The sequence below is a fragment of the Carassius auratus genome, chromosome 32, assembly GCF_003368295.1.
Source record: "Carassius auratus strain Wakin chromosome 32, ASM336829v1, whole genome shotgun sequence".
NCBI classification, from domain to species: Eukaryota; Metazoa; Chordata; class Actinopteri; order Cypriniformes; family Cyprinidae; genus Carassius; species Carassius auratus.
Genome location: NC_039274.1, coordinates 9,563,239 through 9,579,655, shown reverse-complemented (window position 1 = coordinate 9,579,655; position 16,417 = coordinate 9,563,239). Strand labels below are relative to the sequence as shown.

Below are 16,417 nucleotides of genomic sequence, written 5' to 3'. Positions count from 1 at the left end.
CACAGAAATGTATTGTCTTTGGAGGTGAATGTGAAAAAAAGCTATCACTAATCGCTCTATACATTCAGACAGGGAAAGGTGTGGAAAAATTGGGCAGGCGGTTCCATCTGACTGAGCTTGTAGACATGCAACCCTTCTCACAGCCTTTAAGATGGAAAAGAACATGGCGTCTCTGTTTTGTTAATGGGACACAAAGGCACATTCCAGCTCCTCAATGCTGAAGGGCTTTACTGAGGCTGAGACAAGAGTGGGCTAATGCCGTGTGGACAGTTTAAGGGGGGATATCCCCACTGCACTAAACCAGTGCGCACACACACACACACACACACACACACATACACACATACACATACACAATGGAAATTCTTTCAGCCAGGGTGAGGGGACACCAAAAACAGGCAAGGTAGACTGAAAAGTATCAAGGACCAAAAGTAAAGAACTACGAAGGACATGCCATTGAATCTGAACAAAAAAAAAATGCATAGTTTAAACTTACTAGATAAGAACAAGACAAGTAATGGAAGAAGTGAAAAAGCTAGGAAAATTTAAAAAATATTTGTATTTATTTTTTATGATCATTTTAGTCAGTAACAAGGTTACTGTATCTTTATGCCGATAAAGTAAATAACAGAGGTCAAAAAACTAACAACCATTACAAAAATGAAGACATTTACAACCTTAGAAATAAAGGTTTCAGAAGGGGTTTTTGCAATGATGCCATCTACACTCCTAAAAATAAAGGTTCCTGATTGGCCTTGATAGCGCCATGAAGAAACTTTAACGTCTACTGAACCTTTCAGTTCTTAAAAGAACATATTAATAATCTAAAGAACCTTTTCCACTGTAAAATACCTTCTGTAGAATGAAAAGGTTCCATCGATGTTAAAGGTTCCTTAAGGAACCATAAATAGCAATCAAGAATTTTCATTTTTAAGGGTGTGATAAAATAAAAAGACAAAAATGATCAAATAAATTCAAGTAATACGTTTTCAACAACATCAGATACGCATATCTCCTCTCTCCCTATACAACATAAGATAAATGTTTATGAGGTGCTTGTTAAAACATTGTGAAGGCCATTTGATCGAAAGTAGAGTGTTATAAGCTACGAACCACTTGCATTGGGAGTTAAGTATATAGTTACATCCGCCCATACAGCTCAGTCAAGGTCAAAGTTTCTCTGGTGTGGAGCGATACTACAGTGCATATTTGTTTCTTAAGCTGGTGCTAAGTCTCTCGCTTGCACTGCTTCGATACTCCGCCTGAACAGAGTATGATTAACCTGAAGCATTGCGCAACAACCTGTTGAAGTGAGCAAACTACACTAACCCCACAAGACTGAGGGCTGCTATCAGGACTAGGAGAATAATGATCAACCAGACTGTGTCTACACTCTTTCTCTAACACTTTTATAAACTTGAAACTTCAACTCCCTCCCTCTATTGTCCTTTCTCTCGCTAATTCTCCAGTTCTGTTCTTCTCTGCGGGGAGAGACAGTGTGGCGACAGCTGAAAGCAACCCAGAGGACGGGCAGAGAGAACTGCCCTACTATTATAAATTACATAAATAAATACCAGAAATGCAGTTAAGCGTGCAGTGGGCCCATGCAGCCGGATGCAGAAATGCGGCTGGAACGGTGGCAGCACATTTCACAGCTCATGACTATTACTGCATAGACTGACTGACAGATGTCCTGTCATCTGCTCAACATCACCCACGGATTGATCAGTAATGTGCGTTTAATGAAAAACAGGGCTCTGCTAAAACACAAACTGTTCACATACAGACAATGTTCATCACTAAAATAGCTTTCAGAATAAACTCTCATACCAAATCATGATGAAGCAGAAGTAGTGACAGATTTTTTTCCACATTGTGACACATCTGTGTAACAAATTAATCCAAAAAAAGAAAAATAAATTAATTTCATGCCAACTCTAAACAATACAATAATGTATGTGGCCTCATATTTCATATTGGTCAATAAGCACACCAACGTGATTTTAATAATGATAATGTTTCACAGGTTTAAAAAAAAAAAAAAAAAAAACGGAGGGTTAGCATCCTGCTGATGCCTATTAATGCAGTCCCCATTTGCATATAATTCACTGATATCAAGGATGGCCACTGCCACCACTAGTGTTAACTCTGTGGCTTTATTTCTGGCTTTATCGCTTCTCCAGACTGGACTTAGCTTGGCATTGGGTTACATGCTGCAGCTTGGCAGAGATATTTCAAGAGCCCGGTCAAGCTGTTTTGAAAATGTACGGGCTCCAAGAGAGAGCTGCAGAGTAAACACTTGCCTCCAGACGCGTTTCTTTCTTTGGCAGAGAAGTACCACACTTAATGACAACAGAGTGAAAACACAATAAATGCTGGTAAAGTGTAATGAGGGATGTGATTCACGCATGCCACAGACATCGGCCCTGGCTCAGCCCAGCAATAAACCAGTCTTTTTGTATAAAGACAGATGAAAAAACTGATAAAAATAATTCTGATAAAAAAGTTCTCAAAGTCAACCAGGGAGACATCAAACTAATGTTGGGTGGTATGACCAAAAATTATTATCAAGGTATTTTTCAAAATTATACCAGTTTCACTGTAAATGACGGTATTTATTTATTTTTTCCGTGCATGACCAGGTGTAAACCACATTTTCTACTGACTGAGAGGAAATAGTCTACTGCAGTAGATTTACTTAGAATGCCCTATTTTACTGTGAATATCATTGAAAAATTCCACTCTAAATAGTGACAAAATACGACCCATTATTACATGTTAACCTCATTTATAATCGTGGCATTGTCTGATAAAATCAACATGCATATACAGTAGATGCATGTTGAGCGGTGGTGGTTTTGGCTATATTACTTTTTGTCTCATGCAGCACACTGACTGAGTCTGAGTAACAAAAAAAAAAAACAGACAACAGACAAGCTATGCTTAACAGACAAGCTATGCTCATATTTATAATTCCAAACAGTCAGTCAGTGTTTTGTACTAATTTATTGATCATATTATTAATCATGACATCTTCTAACTGAATCATAGATAAGGTTTATCCAAAAAAGTCACTAGGTTTGTCAGTATATACATTATATGGAAAAAAGCCACTAAAAGCATCTGAAAGCTAAATCTAGCGCTGAAGTCGCTCTCATGTGTGTGGGCATGGGAGCTGATGGCAGCAGACGGTGGATATGTGTGGTGGTCAGTGGATATTGTGGACGAGTTCTCCTGTGTCATCACTTTCTACTAGTTCTACAGCTTCAGTTTCGGAACTTTCACACTTAGTGACACGTACAGCTGTGTCCTCGCCACAGTGCAACAGTGAAAAGACACCCCTCTCAAACGCAATCTGAACATTTCACCAAGGATGATAACTATAATGATAACTACAAAGTTTTAAAAACCATTCTAATTCTATAAGAATAGAGAAGTCAACACTCCAGCTGTAATAATAACAACACAGAAAAACGATGCCACTGAGTTTCATACCAATTTTTGTCCTGCTTATGAACACACGACAACCAATCAGAAAGAATCCACCTGAGTTTAATGAGTTTGAGAAATTAATTTGGCAGATGGCACAACTGCAGATGGCACAAATGCTTATACTATCAAAAAGAATGTTACCATTCATTTATGCGGACGCTAATACAGTTAGCATTATAGTTATCGTCCTATGTGTGAATTAAACCCTAAAGGATGATTTATACTTCTGTGTCTGACCTACGCCGTAGGCTATGAATCAGTTTTCATTTATACTTCTGCGTTGTTGTCCGCGTTGACGTGCAGCACACATGCAGACCGCTAGTCATGTTGCTAGTGTAACCTGCAGTACCAAGACAAAGGCCAAATAAGAAGCCGCTCGTCAGAGAAACATTATAGCCTTGACGGCGGCAAATAAATATCAAATCATTAAATCATTATTTAAAACTACAAAAAGGAGATTAAAATGGAACAAGAGAAGATGGAATTCTTTCAATCTCCACAATGACTTGTACCACGGCAGATCAACTTTGTTGGTCACGGATAAATGGTGATGTATAATGCTGTATAATCGTGTTCCTGTAGCTCAATTGGTAGAGCATTGTGCTATCAAGTGCATGGTTGTGGGTTCGATTCCCCAGGAACACATGATAGGTAAAAATTGATAGCCTGAATACACTGTAAGTCACTTTGGATAAAAGCATCTGCTAAATGCATACATTTAATTTAATTGTAATTTAATGCTGTGAAGTATAATAAATGATAAGACACTTGTTCTTTGCTGTGTTTTATTTTATATAAAATAAACTCAGACTGCTGAGAAAGTCATTTGTGGACAGCACTATTCATAGAAAAGCACCCCAACTCACCTCAAAATATAAATAACTGGCACAATCTACCGTTTTATATTGCATGGGTTTAAAAGCAGGCTGGTGAGGTTTTAAAGGCTGCCTGTAGTTAATAATGGATGAGCAGCCCTCTCTATATTACCAGTCTGGGTCATACCTCATTCAGTCTGCTACGCTCACACAAAGTACCCAAAAGCAGCCCAAGATGGACTTTGAGCTACAAAGCCAAAAATCTCTCAAATGAATTTCAGTCTAAAAACAACTGCCAGACTTTTCATATAGAAGACATTTATCTAAATGCAACAATCATACTTCTCAATGTGGATTTCCGCCTCTAATCCTTAATATTTGGTTACATTCTTTCTTACAGCTATGATGTGTATGAAACATGTGTATGAAAGTGTAGTCTAAACAGGTGTGTTTCTGAGTCACAGGACAGTTTCTCGTGGTTTGATATTACATGATCAATGATCTTACTTGACTTTGGAAAACAATTTTAAACTTGTTGTAGACAAGTTGTTGTTAGTTTGTGTAACTGCATGAAGTGCATGTGTCATTATTTGGGAGGATTGCTACATGATGTTTCTGCAGTAATTCGTTATAGAAGCGTGTAACATAATGGACACTGAAACCCGTTTTGAAAAGGGAGCCAAACATGTCTAGGCTTTTACAAACAGTATGCACTTGTTCCCAGCATGCACTTGATTGTTAAACGTTACTGTGGTGACTTACAGGTAATATGTGAACGCGCTGAGGCCGGTGGGGACGCTGGTCAGTCCTCGTCCGGAGCAGTCCGCTCCTCCGTCCTCGTCGCAGCGGCACAGCGGAGAGCATGTGGCCGGAGTGGACGGTCCCTCTCCCGCGGCAGCAGCAGCACAACACCACAACCCCAGCATAAGCATCCGGGCGGCCAGCAATGCCATTACTCTCCTCCTTTCCACCCAAAAGACCCTCGAAACAAATGCGTGGTGTTTGTTTCGCCAGCACACCGAGGTGTTGATAGTTGCTTTTTTTACCTAAAAACAAGTATGATATCAGACTCTCGGAAGACTTAGACGTGATGTGGGCGAGCTAACGGACTTTAATGAAGCTACAGCACTTTTTATTGTTGATAGTGCCCCAAAGGAAACGTTATGCTACCTGCTTTTCCTTCAGTCTTAATCGGTGTAAATAAGTGCTCTTACCTAATGCCCGCGAACGATGAGCAGATCCGGCCAGTCAACGGTCATTCTGCGCGGAGTATCGAGCCTCGCGCCTCCAAATAAACACCAAATAAACACCTTTAGCTTGGATTCCCGGGTCTAAACAAACGGGGCCCCAGACTGTCCTGATTCGCTAAGCGTCGGCTTCCAGGAAAACACTCACAAAACTGCGACGAAACACGGCGCTTACAACAGTATTTTCACTCTCTCCCTCTCTGGTTTGTTTCCTGTAGAAAACACGTCTCTCTCTCTCTCTCTCTCTCTCTCTCTCTCTCTCTCTCTCTCTCTCTCTCTCTCTCTCTCTCTCTCTCTCTCTCTTTCACTCTGCAGGACAGCCAGTGAGGTGCTGAATATGTTAATACGAACCTACATATTAATGATTTTTCATCTGTATGGTATGAAACTGAAGGCAAGAAAACTTATGACTGTAAAATATTCAAAAGCTTTATTTATATACGGTGACAAGAATCAGATTAAATAATAATAATAATAATAACAATAATAATAAAAACTGTTATTATTCAAGAGAAGAGTACACAATCAGAATGTTCCAGTTCCAATTTCAGCTGGTCTTATTTGTTCAATTTCAGAAAGTTACCATCTCAAGGTAGTTTAACCAAAATACATCTAAAAGGAATAAAGGCTGTACAAATGCAAACAGTTCTGCTGAGAACAGAGTATAGGTAAACTGGCATTTATGCATTTGGCATATGCTTTTATCCAAAGGGACTTACATTACACTCAAGATACACATTTGATCAGTGCTTGCTTTCCCTGGGAATCAAACCCATGACATTGCTATGGTGGCATGCTCTATTATACTATTTGAGCCACAGAAAGAAAAGATGCACCAACCAACTATACTGACAGCACTACATAACACTGGCCTGTTTTGCTTTTCAGAAGCAAAGACGAGTACAAAAGTTAGAGCATATGTATACAAAAATTAGTATAAAATGTTAAGATATAATAAGAATTCAAAGCTTTATGTGAAAGAGCTTTAAGAGAATAATGGATCAGATGCAGAATCTATAATTTAGTGAAATGAAAAAGGTCTAAATACCTTTGCAAGGTATTGTATATTTAAAACCATCGTTTGCAGATATTAACAGTATATTTCACCACTTGAACTCTCCAAAGTTTAGTCTTCTAAGCCGCATTTGAAAAGGCTAAGAGAATTCAATATACACTTTACCCATTCTGCCTGCATAATAGCCCAAACTGTCTGTGATAACATAAGAGAAAAACTATCTTAGTCTGCCAATACTCCTGTATTTCTCAGCATTATAAGCCATAATAAAGTTTTCATAAATGTCTGCACAGTTACACACATTGCAGCACCACCCATGGCATTACATGGCACTGACTCATAAACTAAAGAGGGTAAAAGGAGAGAGACAGAGAAAAAAATATAGTTAAATTTTTTGGCCAGAGTGCTTTGTAAGTTCTTCCATGTTACCTCCTTGATACAAGCTCCACTGACGTCAGGTTTATCTGAAATCACTAAAGCTTGCTTTTATAGGCAGATATTTGTCCAGACTGTAGCTCTTTATCTTATCTGCCAAACCCTACGCCTCACACCATTATCATCCTATTGCATTTGACTATGTTATTCTGCAGTGTTTTTATCACAATTTCTGTAATGCCCAGATACCTACAGGGACATAGTTTTCTATGGAGCTGCATTTAATCTTAGGTTGACCAAAAGTAAACTACAAATGGTCTGAACTGAACTGGCACTCCTCTCAGGGTAAAATTAAATCTTCCCATATTGTTAACATTGTCAAACTTATGACGTTACCCTGGCAAATTAATGTTTTGTTTTAGTATATTGTTTTGATGTTCTTCTGATTTAGTCGCTAATAGAGCTATGTCTGCTTTGGGTTTGTGAATAATTATAAGGTATGTTGAATTCATATGCTCTGTATGTCAGCAGCCACCATCAAGTTTGCATGTTTGGGAAACAGATGAGCATTGGAGCTCCTCCAGCTCCTTTGTCAAAACCTGTCATCACTTTCTTTAATTGATTGTGTGAGTGTGGAAATATGACATGCATAGTATAATTGATGGCCTGGACCATCATTTTGATTCAGGGGTTCGATCTGATTGTTGGAATGTGCAGCAGCAGCAACAGTCTCAGTCTCAAGGGCAGGAAAGGCCCACGAGGCAATGAGTTTTCATGCAAATACTATTTGCATGAGCAAAAGTGACAACTAACCAGTGAAAAGGCACTTGTGCAGCCTGTTGTGATAGAGGACCCAAAGAGGAAATGACATGGGTGAGAGCACATTTGAATGGCACATATCAAGATCCCACGGCAAATAGACAGTGACTATCAAAACAGGGTTATCAAAGTAGTGAATGGGGAGAGGGAGATATAGACACAAAATACAGTATCAACTATTGTTATAACGATTTATTATAAAAAAGAAAACTGATAATGAGGGGGGAAAAGAAAGACAGAATCTGATTTAGTAACAGATAAAAAACGACATTCCTTGTTCAAAATTAAATGTAGAAAATTTGAGATTCATTTAACGGTACTACATTTGGCATTATATGACCATCATTCTTGTCATAATTTTAAGAGCTTAATGATTAAAAATACATGACATTACAATGTAAAAATACATTAAAACAAATCAGAAACTATGTGTTGTTGCAAGAAACCCAAACACTGTAATTAACACAAGTGGTGGTAAAAGAAGGTAGAACCAATAATCACCAAAGATCATACAGAACTAGCAAACAGCGAAGGCCTAAATTACAGTCTTCTAAAAAGACCACGTTCCACACAATTCCACAGACAGTATGTGGAATTATAAAATACACAATTTTACTATTATTTATGAATTTTTTTTAAGTAATCAATAAAATAAAAAATAAAATAAAATCATGAATTAAATAATTAAAATTCTTAAAGATAATAGTTGAGAAAACTACTTCTCTCCTGACTATTATTCAGACTTCATATTATATAAATGATGAAGATGATAAGTAAACAAGAGTCAAAATTTATATTTATCTATCAATTAAGCTGAAATTTTTATCAAATGCAAATTGTTGAGGAAAATACACAATTCACAACAAACCCTCATAGCAGAATCAAATCACAAATTTAAATTTCCTGGACAAAAAAAAAAAAAAGAAAGAAAAGAAGTGCAATGTGCAAAATATATATATATATATATTGTGATAGAAGCTCCGCAATGCAACAGAATGACAGCAACAGAACAAAAAACACATAATAAAATAATAAAAAATACAAAAAAAAATACATATATACAAATAAGTACTGTAGGTAAGGAGTGACAATATACAAATTGACAATTGTATGACCAGTATATTAAAAAAAAGCAGTTATGTATGTACAGGTATATTATGTGCAAAATGTAAGTGTACACTAAGTATGTGTGTTAGATAAATAAGTGTGTAAGTTGTGTTTATTGTTAAATGTTCATGAGATTGATTGCCTGAGGGAAAAAACTGTTCTTGTCTCTGTTTTTTCTGGTGTTCAGAGCTCTGTAGCGTCGACCAGATGGCAACAGTTCAAAGAGAGAGTGTGCTGGATGTGAGGGGTCCAGAGTGATATTGCCAGCCCTTTTGCTCACTCTGGATAAGTACAGGACTACCCTCTTTAGTTTTCTGAGGTCAGATTTAGAAGCTGAACCAGACAGTTACTGAAGTGCAAAGGATGGATTCAATGATGGTGGAGTAGAACTGTTTCAGCAGCTCCTGTGGCAGGTTAAACTTCCTCAGCTGGTGAAGGAAGTACAACCTCTGATGGGCATTTTTACAATGGAGTCAGTGTGAATGGCCCACTTCAGTTCCTAAAAGATAGTGGTGCCCAGAAACCTGAATAACTCCACTGCAGTCACAGTGCTTTTCATGATGGTGAGTGGGGGGAGTGCAGGGGGGTTTCTCCTGAAGTCCACAATCATCTCCACAGTTTTGAGCGTGTTAAGCTGCCCTGGCATTGGTTTGCAACAATTACTGTAGAATGGATCATATTCAAAATACGTGTAATGCTAAGAAACAGACGGCCTAGTTGAAAGTAATGTCACTGATCCTTCAATATAGCAAGCGAAAACTGGAGATCAGGTCATAAAGCGATCATTTACCGCCATCTTTGGTGTAAATTCAGAACTGCATCTTGGGACTGTGCAGACGTTTGATTCGTCGTTTAAAGGCAGCAAAAGTGGAAACACTCACACTTGGTGGTCTCACAAGACAGGGTTTTTCAAACCTTTTAATGCTAAGGATAACAGAGATATCAGATGCCTCTTACTTAACTAAAAAGGCAATACCCTTTAATAAACAACTGGTTATTAAATTGTCCTTGGTTTAAAGCCAACAGAAGATATTCAATTAGTACCTGCATAGTAATTATTTACATTGTATTAATATCACATCGTATCTTTTGTCTAGTCAGTATTACAGTAATGCAACAGTAATGACATGCAAACAGGTAAAAAACGTTTTATATTAAATTCAAATTTATTTGTAACTTTTCACTATATATATATAAGATATATTTCCGAAAAAAGAGCTTTACAGAGAATTGTGCCTTTTAACTTATAGGCAAGGTGCAAACATAAACCACCTGAGTATTCTGCCAATTTGAGTAGGAAAGGAAAACAAGCCTCTGAGTTCTCTCAACACATTATAATTTGGCTCTGCACATTGTACACACATCATTTTGTTTGTACATGCACACCGTCATGCTTTTCCTACCCACACAAGCAGTTTCTACAAGCACTTAATCAAAATGCAGAAATACCCACCAGTATCAATGAAATTGCAACGGAGTGCATAGTACACCACAACCACTACTCAAATACTAACAAATACATTTCCTAAAACCCAGATCCTCAAAAGACACAGCAGATGCCCACAGAGCCACCACATAATGTTCTTCTGGCAAACTGGGCATTATCCATACCAAACAACAAACCACTACATGCTCTGAGTGTCAGGGCAACTACAGATTATAATGAATTTGTGATGAGTTACTGATCACAGATAGTGTACCGCCCATAATTACAGTCAACTGCAAGACACTACATGTCACTGAGACACAAACCCACACTCAGTAGCCACATTTGCCCCCAGTTTCTCAGATGAGGCTTAAGCCTAGTCCCAGATTAAAATGTAAATTTTAGCTATTTAAACTGAAATAAACTTGCTCTGACTGATCTTAAAATATATCAGTGCCTTTGTTTTGTCTCAAGATGCATGGTAAACATTTACAGTCACACACAGGTAGTGTGCAAACTCTAGCCGGCTACATAGAGATGTTCAGCTGTTTAGGGTGTTGGTGGTGCAGTGGATAAGACACATACCTTTGGTGTGAGAGACCTGGGTTTGAATCCACTGTGAGACACCAGTGTGTCCCTGAGCAAGACACTTAACCCCTAGTTGCTCCAGAGGCGTGTGACCTCTGACCTATATAGCAATTGTAAGGTGCTTTGGATAAAAGTGTCAGCTAAATGTAATGTAGATAACTATAAGAATTTACATTGTTCAAGTTATATATTATGTTTATCTTACAGATCCCAGTTTATATAATATATATATTATATTATATAATTTATATATATAATTTATCGGCAACACAGCACTGTCAAAAAAGTTTTCTCAGGTAATTTAACATGTGCATCATTTAATAACATCAAGGGTCAAATTAAATATAATTATCACTTTAAAGTTGAAAGTTTCACATTTTGTGTGTGCGCTGTACATGTCTGGCATAAAGAATGTTTTTGCTCAGGGGCCGAAATGTCCACTCAATGGAGAAAAGTTTTGCACAGCAAGAATAATAATAATAATAATAATAATAATAAAAATCTAGCACTAAAAGCATGAGCCAGCACCACTGTCAATGACAAAAACAGCTGTCAAATTTAAAATCATCTTAGTATCCTCCTGCTAAATTTCTAAGTATAAATTTTAAGTACAGTATATCTACGTTATTAACATATTTAAATTTGAGTGATCTTTTACTTCATCACATTGCATTTTAAAGAAAATTATCTTTCCAAAAAAGTAGGCAAAAGGTAGATGAGCTAAAACTTCTGAGGATATTCTGAAGTGACCGTCCAAGTTACAGTGAGGCTACAGGAGAGGGTTTGTGTATGGCAGTGAAGTGACACAGCTGGTGTTGGGTAGGTCACATGACAACAACAATATGACAGATGTAGAACATCCGGACTGCATTCACACTGCACACATTCATTCTATAGAAAACATACTTCTTTTTAACAGTTATCAAGCAAGTACTTATTCAAAAGAAGTTTCAAGCCAAGAACAGGAAGCGAGTGCAGAAGACTGAATTGCTGAGGAACTGACTGGAAAGTAAGTGACTAATGACAAATCTTAGAATTGTTTATTGCAAATGAAAATCATATGTTATGAAAAACTTACATTTTTTGTGAACTAAAGTTGCTGTAAAATGGTAGGGTCTTTATGCATATCACTACTGATAAAAACAATGCTGGTTGGCTGGTCTTAGCTAGTTTTAAGCTGGTCTCTCAGCCTGGCCAAGCTGATGTTGAGCTGCTGTTTAGACAGCTGAACTCCAGCATGACCAGCTAAGACCAGCCTACCAGCTGAGGCCGGATTCAGTTTTTTTTTTTTTTTTTTCAGCAGTGATTGTATGAAATCTTACATTGCTGACTACTATTTTTAATAATTAGTAATATATCAAGCATGTTAAACTTGATCATTTCTGTGCTCTAGCACATTAGACCCTCTCTCCTTTAAAATGAATTTTGACAAGTTAAATATTAGAAGATAAATATGTACAAATTAAATACAATGAAATAAACAAGGTTCCATCCATCAGTATATTTGATAGGCTACTGATAATTATTCTTTTGCTGTAGTATAATATCTCATTTAAGCAAATGCATTTTAACTCAAGCACATGATTTTTGTTGGCATGCATTAACTTACATGGATGAGTGTGAGATTTGTATGCATGTCTGGTCTTGCAGCACCTCATGCCAATCTCATTCTCATTTCATCTGTCTCTTAGGCTTTCTCTCTATTTTTTTACCACAGTTTCTCTGGGCCTGATCAAGTCAGATAAACCCGTCTCCATTCCCTGCATTTAATCCCCATCATCCTGCTTCATTGTTCCCTCCTCCAGGCCCATCCATCCTAAATGTCTCAAAACAGCAAAACAAGTGTCTAGAAATGTGACTGACATCTCTAAACTGTTTGTACTGTAAATCCTAAAAAAAAAAAAAAAAGAGAGAATTACTGGCGAAAGACAGCGGATGTTTATGATCAAAGCTAGGAAATATGTAATGATGTTTGAAAAGGCAGAACATTTAATGGAGCATAGGAGCATCCGGTCCTAGATGGCGCTCATCCACTTCTCAAATGCAAGTACCCTAGAAACAGCAAGATATTTGACAGACAGTCAGACCATGTCCTATCCTCACAGAGCTGTCATTGTCCCCAGCCTGGTGATGGGGAATTTGAGGATGTATCAGAGACAGAGCAAGGCAGAAATGAACAATTACATGTCAGACATAAGAGCCTTTCAAATCACACTGTTAAAAATTTCAAAAGGAGGAGAGTGGCCATAAAAGTAGCTGACCGCAGAACACTTGTCACATTGCTCAGCAGACATTATGCAAATATACTTCATCAGGCACTGTGGTCGTGTTGGTTCCCTCTCTCTCTTCTCTTCTCCTCCAAGAACAAATGAATGAGGCCATTGAAGAAACTGCTGTTGGCTGAATGATAAAGAGATATTGTGACTTTTGTGTTTCTAAAGTCACCAATTATATCATTCTTAAGACCATTAGTAAATGTTACTACCATAAATTGGGTTTCCAAGGGAATAAAACACTGATTGAAATGTCAGAGAACTTTTTGAAGTCAATTATCTTTGGATAAATAGCTTTTATTGTCACATTTATAACTACATTTTTAACTCGGTCATGGGACTGACACCAAGTGTGCTGTGAGTTATGCCTCTGTTGTCTGAGAGATAAAGCAGCCCTTCATCACCTCTTGTCCACCACCACTTGGTGAAACACTTTATTTAATTTTTTTTTTTTTTTTTTTTTTTTTTGGAAAACAACTTGCAATCGGCATTTAATTGAGTGGGTACAATAAATTCACTTCTATTCTTTATGTCATTGTACCTCAACCCATGCAAGTTAGTTTTTGCAGTGTATAATATACTAAACACATTGCTATTTTGGGAACACAAAGGATTAAACATTCTAAATAGGCGTGGGAGAATGAACGGATTATCTTTAACTCTCGCATCCATCAAAATGACCGATCCTTGTGCCAGACTGTGAGAAATCTTTTTAGTGGTGTAAGAGGTGTACAAAAACCTGAATTTCTGTGTTGCATAATCCCGCATGAATTGTTATTCTCTGTCTGATAATAACCTACCTGTTTCCCTGAAGACTTGAAAGTAGAATGTTGGTAACACACAAGCAGTACTTCATCTTAATGGCATGTTTCCCATAAGTGTTATTCTTTAAGTAGCACACAGGAATGTTCTTAAATTAATGATAACAAAGGACCAACTGTTAGTCTATTATTTGCAATTTAAACAGATTATTCAATAGATTATCAGAGTAACAGGAATTGCACAATACATAATGGAATGAAAAAAAAAAAAAAAGTTCTATAGGTAGATCATTGGAACACTTTATTTTGATTGGCCAACCACAGCATTAGTGTTTAAATGTCTGATATCATGACCATTTTCTGGGATGATACACTGTAAGTAAACTAACAAAATATTTCAATAATTTGTGTCAATTTATTAATTTATCAAAACTGCACAAGGCAGGTGTGTTTTATTTTAATTTATTTTATCAACATTGCTTCATTAATTTAATCAAAATTTTAAATAAAATAATCCGACCTGTTTGGGTTGTTTTGCAATAATGACTGACTGCACATTATCCATTAATTAATAAAAAGTAAATCAAACTGGATTCAGAAACGGAGTGTTAAGATGATCTTAAAAGCATGATTTGCGTTGTCGAAAACCCAGCTATGTTACAGATTTTTTATATGTCACTTTTGCTTTCACTCTAAACAAGCAAGGGGACAGGACCTATCCCATCTGAGGATTCTGTGAGGAAGACGCACTGGAAAACAAATTATTAGCTTGTATCATTTTTTTTTAAGATGAGAAATGGATGTAAATTACCCTTTTAATAATGTGAAACTATTATGTTGATGACATAATGACAGCTAGATTGCATTAATCTTTAGAAACAAGCCTAAGGTACTCTGAGTTTGGAAATAGCTGTGCAAGGAGTTTAATACCAATTATCACAACAAGGGGATTTCATAGGTGTTTGCGGATAATACACTTTTCTCTCTAATGCACTACATCTATAATCATGTCTAAGCTAGCAGAATGTGTGTGAAGCACCATGTCTGGTGTGAGGGTAGAAGAGCACAGAAAAACTAGAATTAAAAGTTAGTGAACTAACTTTGATGTTGGCTTGGCCATCTTGGCCATGGAGCAAAAGAGCCAAAGTACTTGTGTGCCCAACATTGAGTTGCCCCGCTGCAAAATTAATACAAATAATAATGCCATAAAAAAATACACCTGCAACAGTATTTTTCCATGCTCCCTTGCTGTTTTCTTTTTTTAATAAAAAGCCTGGGCTATGATAACAGCTATGACAGGGTTGTCTAGCTGGATGTGAAATAAGTCATGCCTATTTTTCTCGTGTATGTATTTCACAGTCCTGCCACCGTCACGTTGTGGGCAACGACACACAAGATAACTGAAACAATGCATTTTAAATCAAGGAGATCATAAGGGGTCCAAGCACAATGGTTTGTATAGATGATGCAGTTACACACTGTTTAAAATTGTTTAATTTGTACTGTATGTTCATTCTATTTATTTATTTGTGCTATTTACATAATGTTTACATTTTTTTAAGTTTGTTTATGTTAATTTAAAATAGCACTGCATAGTCTTCACTGTAAGATAAAATACACAATCAAACCAAAATGTATTCAGACACCTTCAACATTTCTCACATAATCACAGTTTATTTGCTGTAGTTTAGAAACTGGTAATAATATATGACAATAACTCAGAACAAATTCATATTGATAATTTCGGATAACTTTGATAAAAAGATATGTAATGGAATCAACCAAAACTTCAGACTGTCAGTATGACAATATTTACACAACTATCAATACTTTGTTGAACAGTTACCAAGCAAGAAATGCTTAATTTGGTTCAGTCTGTGGTGTGAAAAGGTTGCATTAACAATTAAAGAAAGAAACACTTAAGCAAAACATGGGCAGGTCCTTAATTATTATTTTTTTAATCAATTTCACTGGTAGCCTACAGTATTAAGAATTTGTGGGTATAATATTTCACAGATCACTATTTTGCCATACTCACTTACATAAATGAACTAGTGGCCTGCACCCACTAGTAAAACAATTCTATCTGATTTTTGGATTGACTTTGGATAAATTCTTGTACTACAAGGTAAATCAGTCAAGAGCAGTGAGTGATTTACTTTCATTTTCATACATTAAAGACTCTGACAGCAGAGCTAGTCAATTAGGCGCGGTCCCTTTAAGAGACAAACGCATCCATTATGATGATACACATCCGATTTTTTTTGCAACTCTTTACTTTCACTTAAGACATAACCACATACTTATTCGAACACACTTTCCAACACGGGTATTTCGACATATTTTGTATGTATTTGTTGTCGGTACAAAAGCAAGAAGACTTTGAGACGCGTCTCTGCTTGCCCTGAACAACACCGCGCTGCTGAATTGAGCTCTTTCGCTTTTCGCTCTTTTTTCTGTTTATTTAAACTGCGATTTGAATTTGTTCGTTCAGGTCCA

The 16,417-nt window shown here is 36.9% G+C and overlaps 1 protein-coding gene across 1 annotated transcript in view; it reads right to left on the bottom strand.

The window, feature by feature from the left end:
* The window catches only part of LOC113051554 (leucine-rich repeat-containing G-protein coupled receptor 4-like), a 46,706-nt gene extending 40,920 nt beyond the window's left edge, over positions 1-5,786 (bottom strand). The window contains exons 1-2 of the mRNA XM_026215420.1: positions 5,522-5,786; positions 5,070-5,353 (exon numbers count right to left, since the gene is read on the bottom strand). Of these exons, the coding sequence (XP_026071205.1) occupies positions 5,070-5,260 (191 nt within the window). The 5' untranslated portion in view covers positions 5,261-5,353; positions 5,522-5,786. The remainder of the gene's footprint in view (positions 1-5,069; positions 5,354-5,521) is intronic.
* Positions 5,787-16,417: the final 10,631 nt, after the last annotated feature.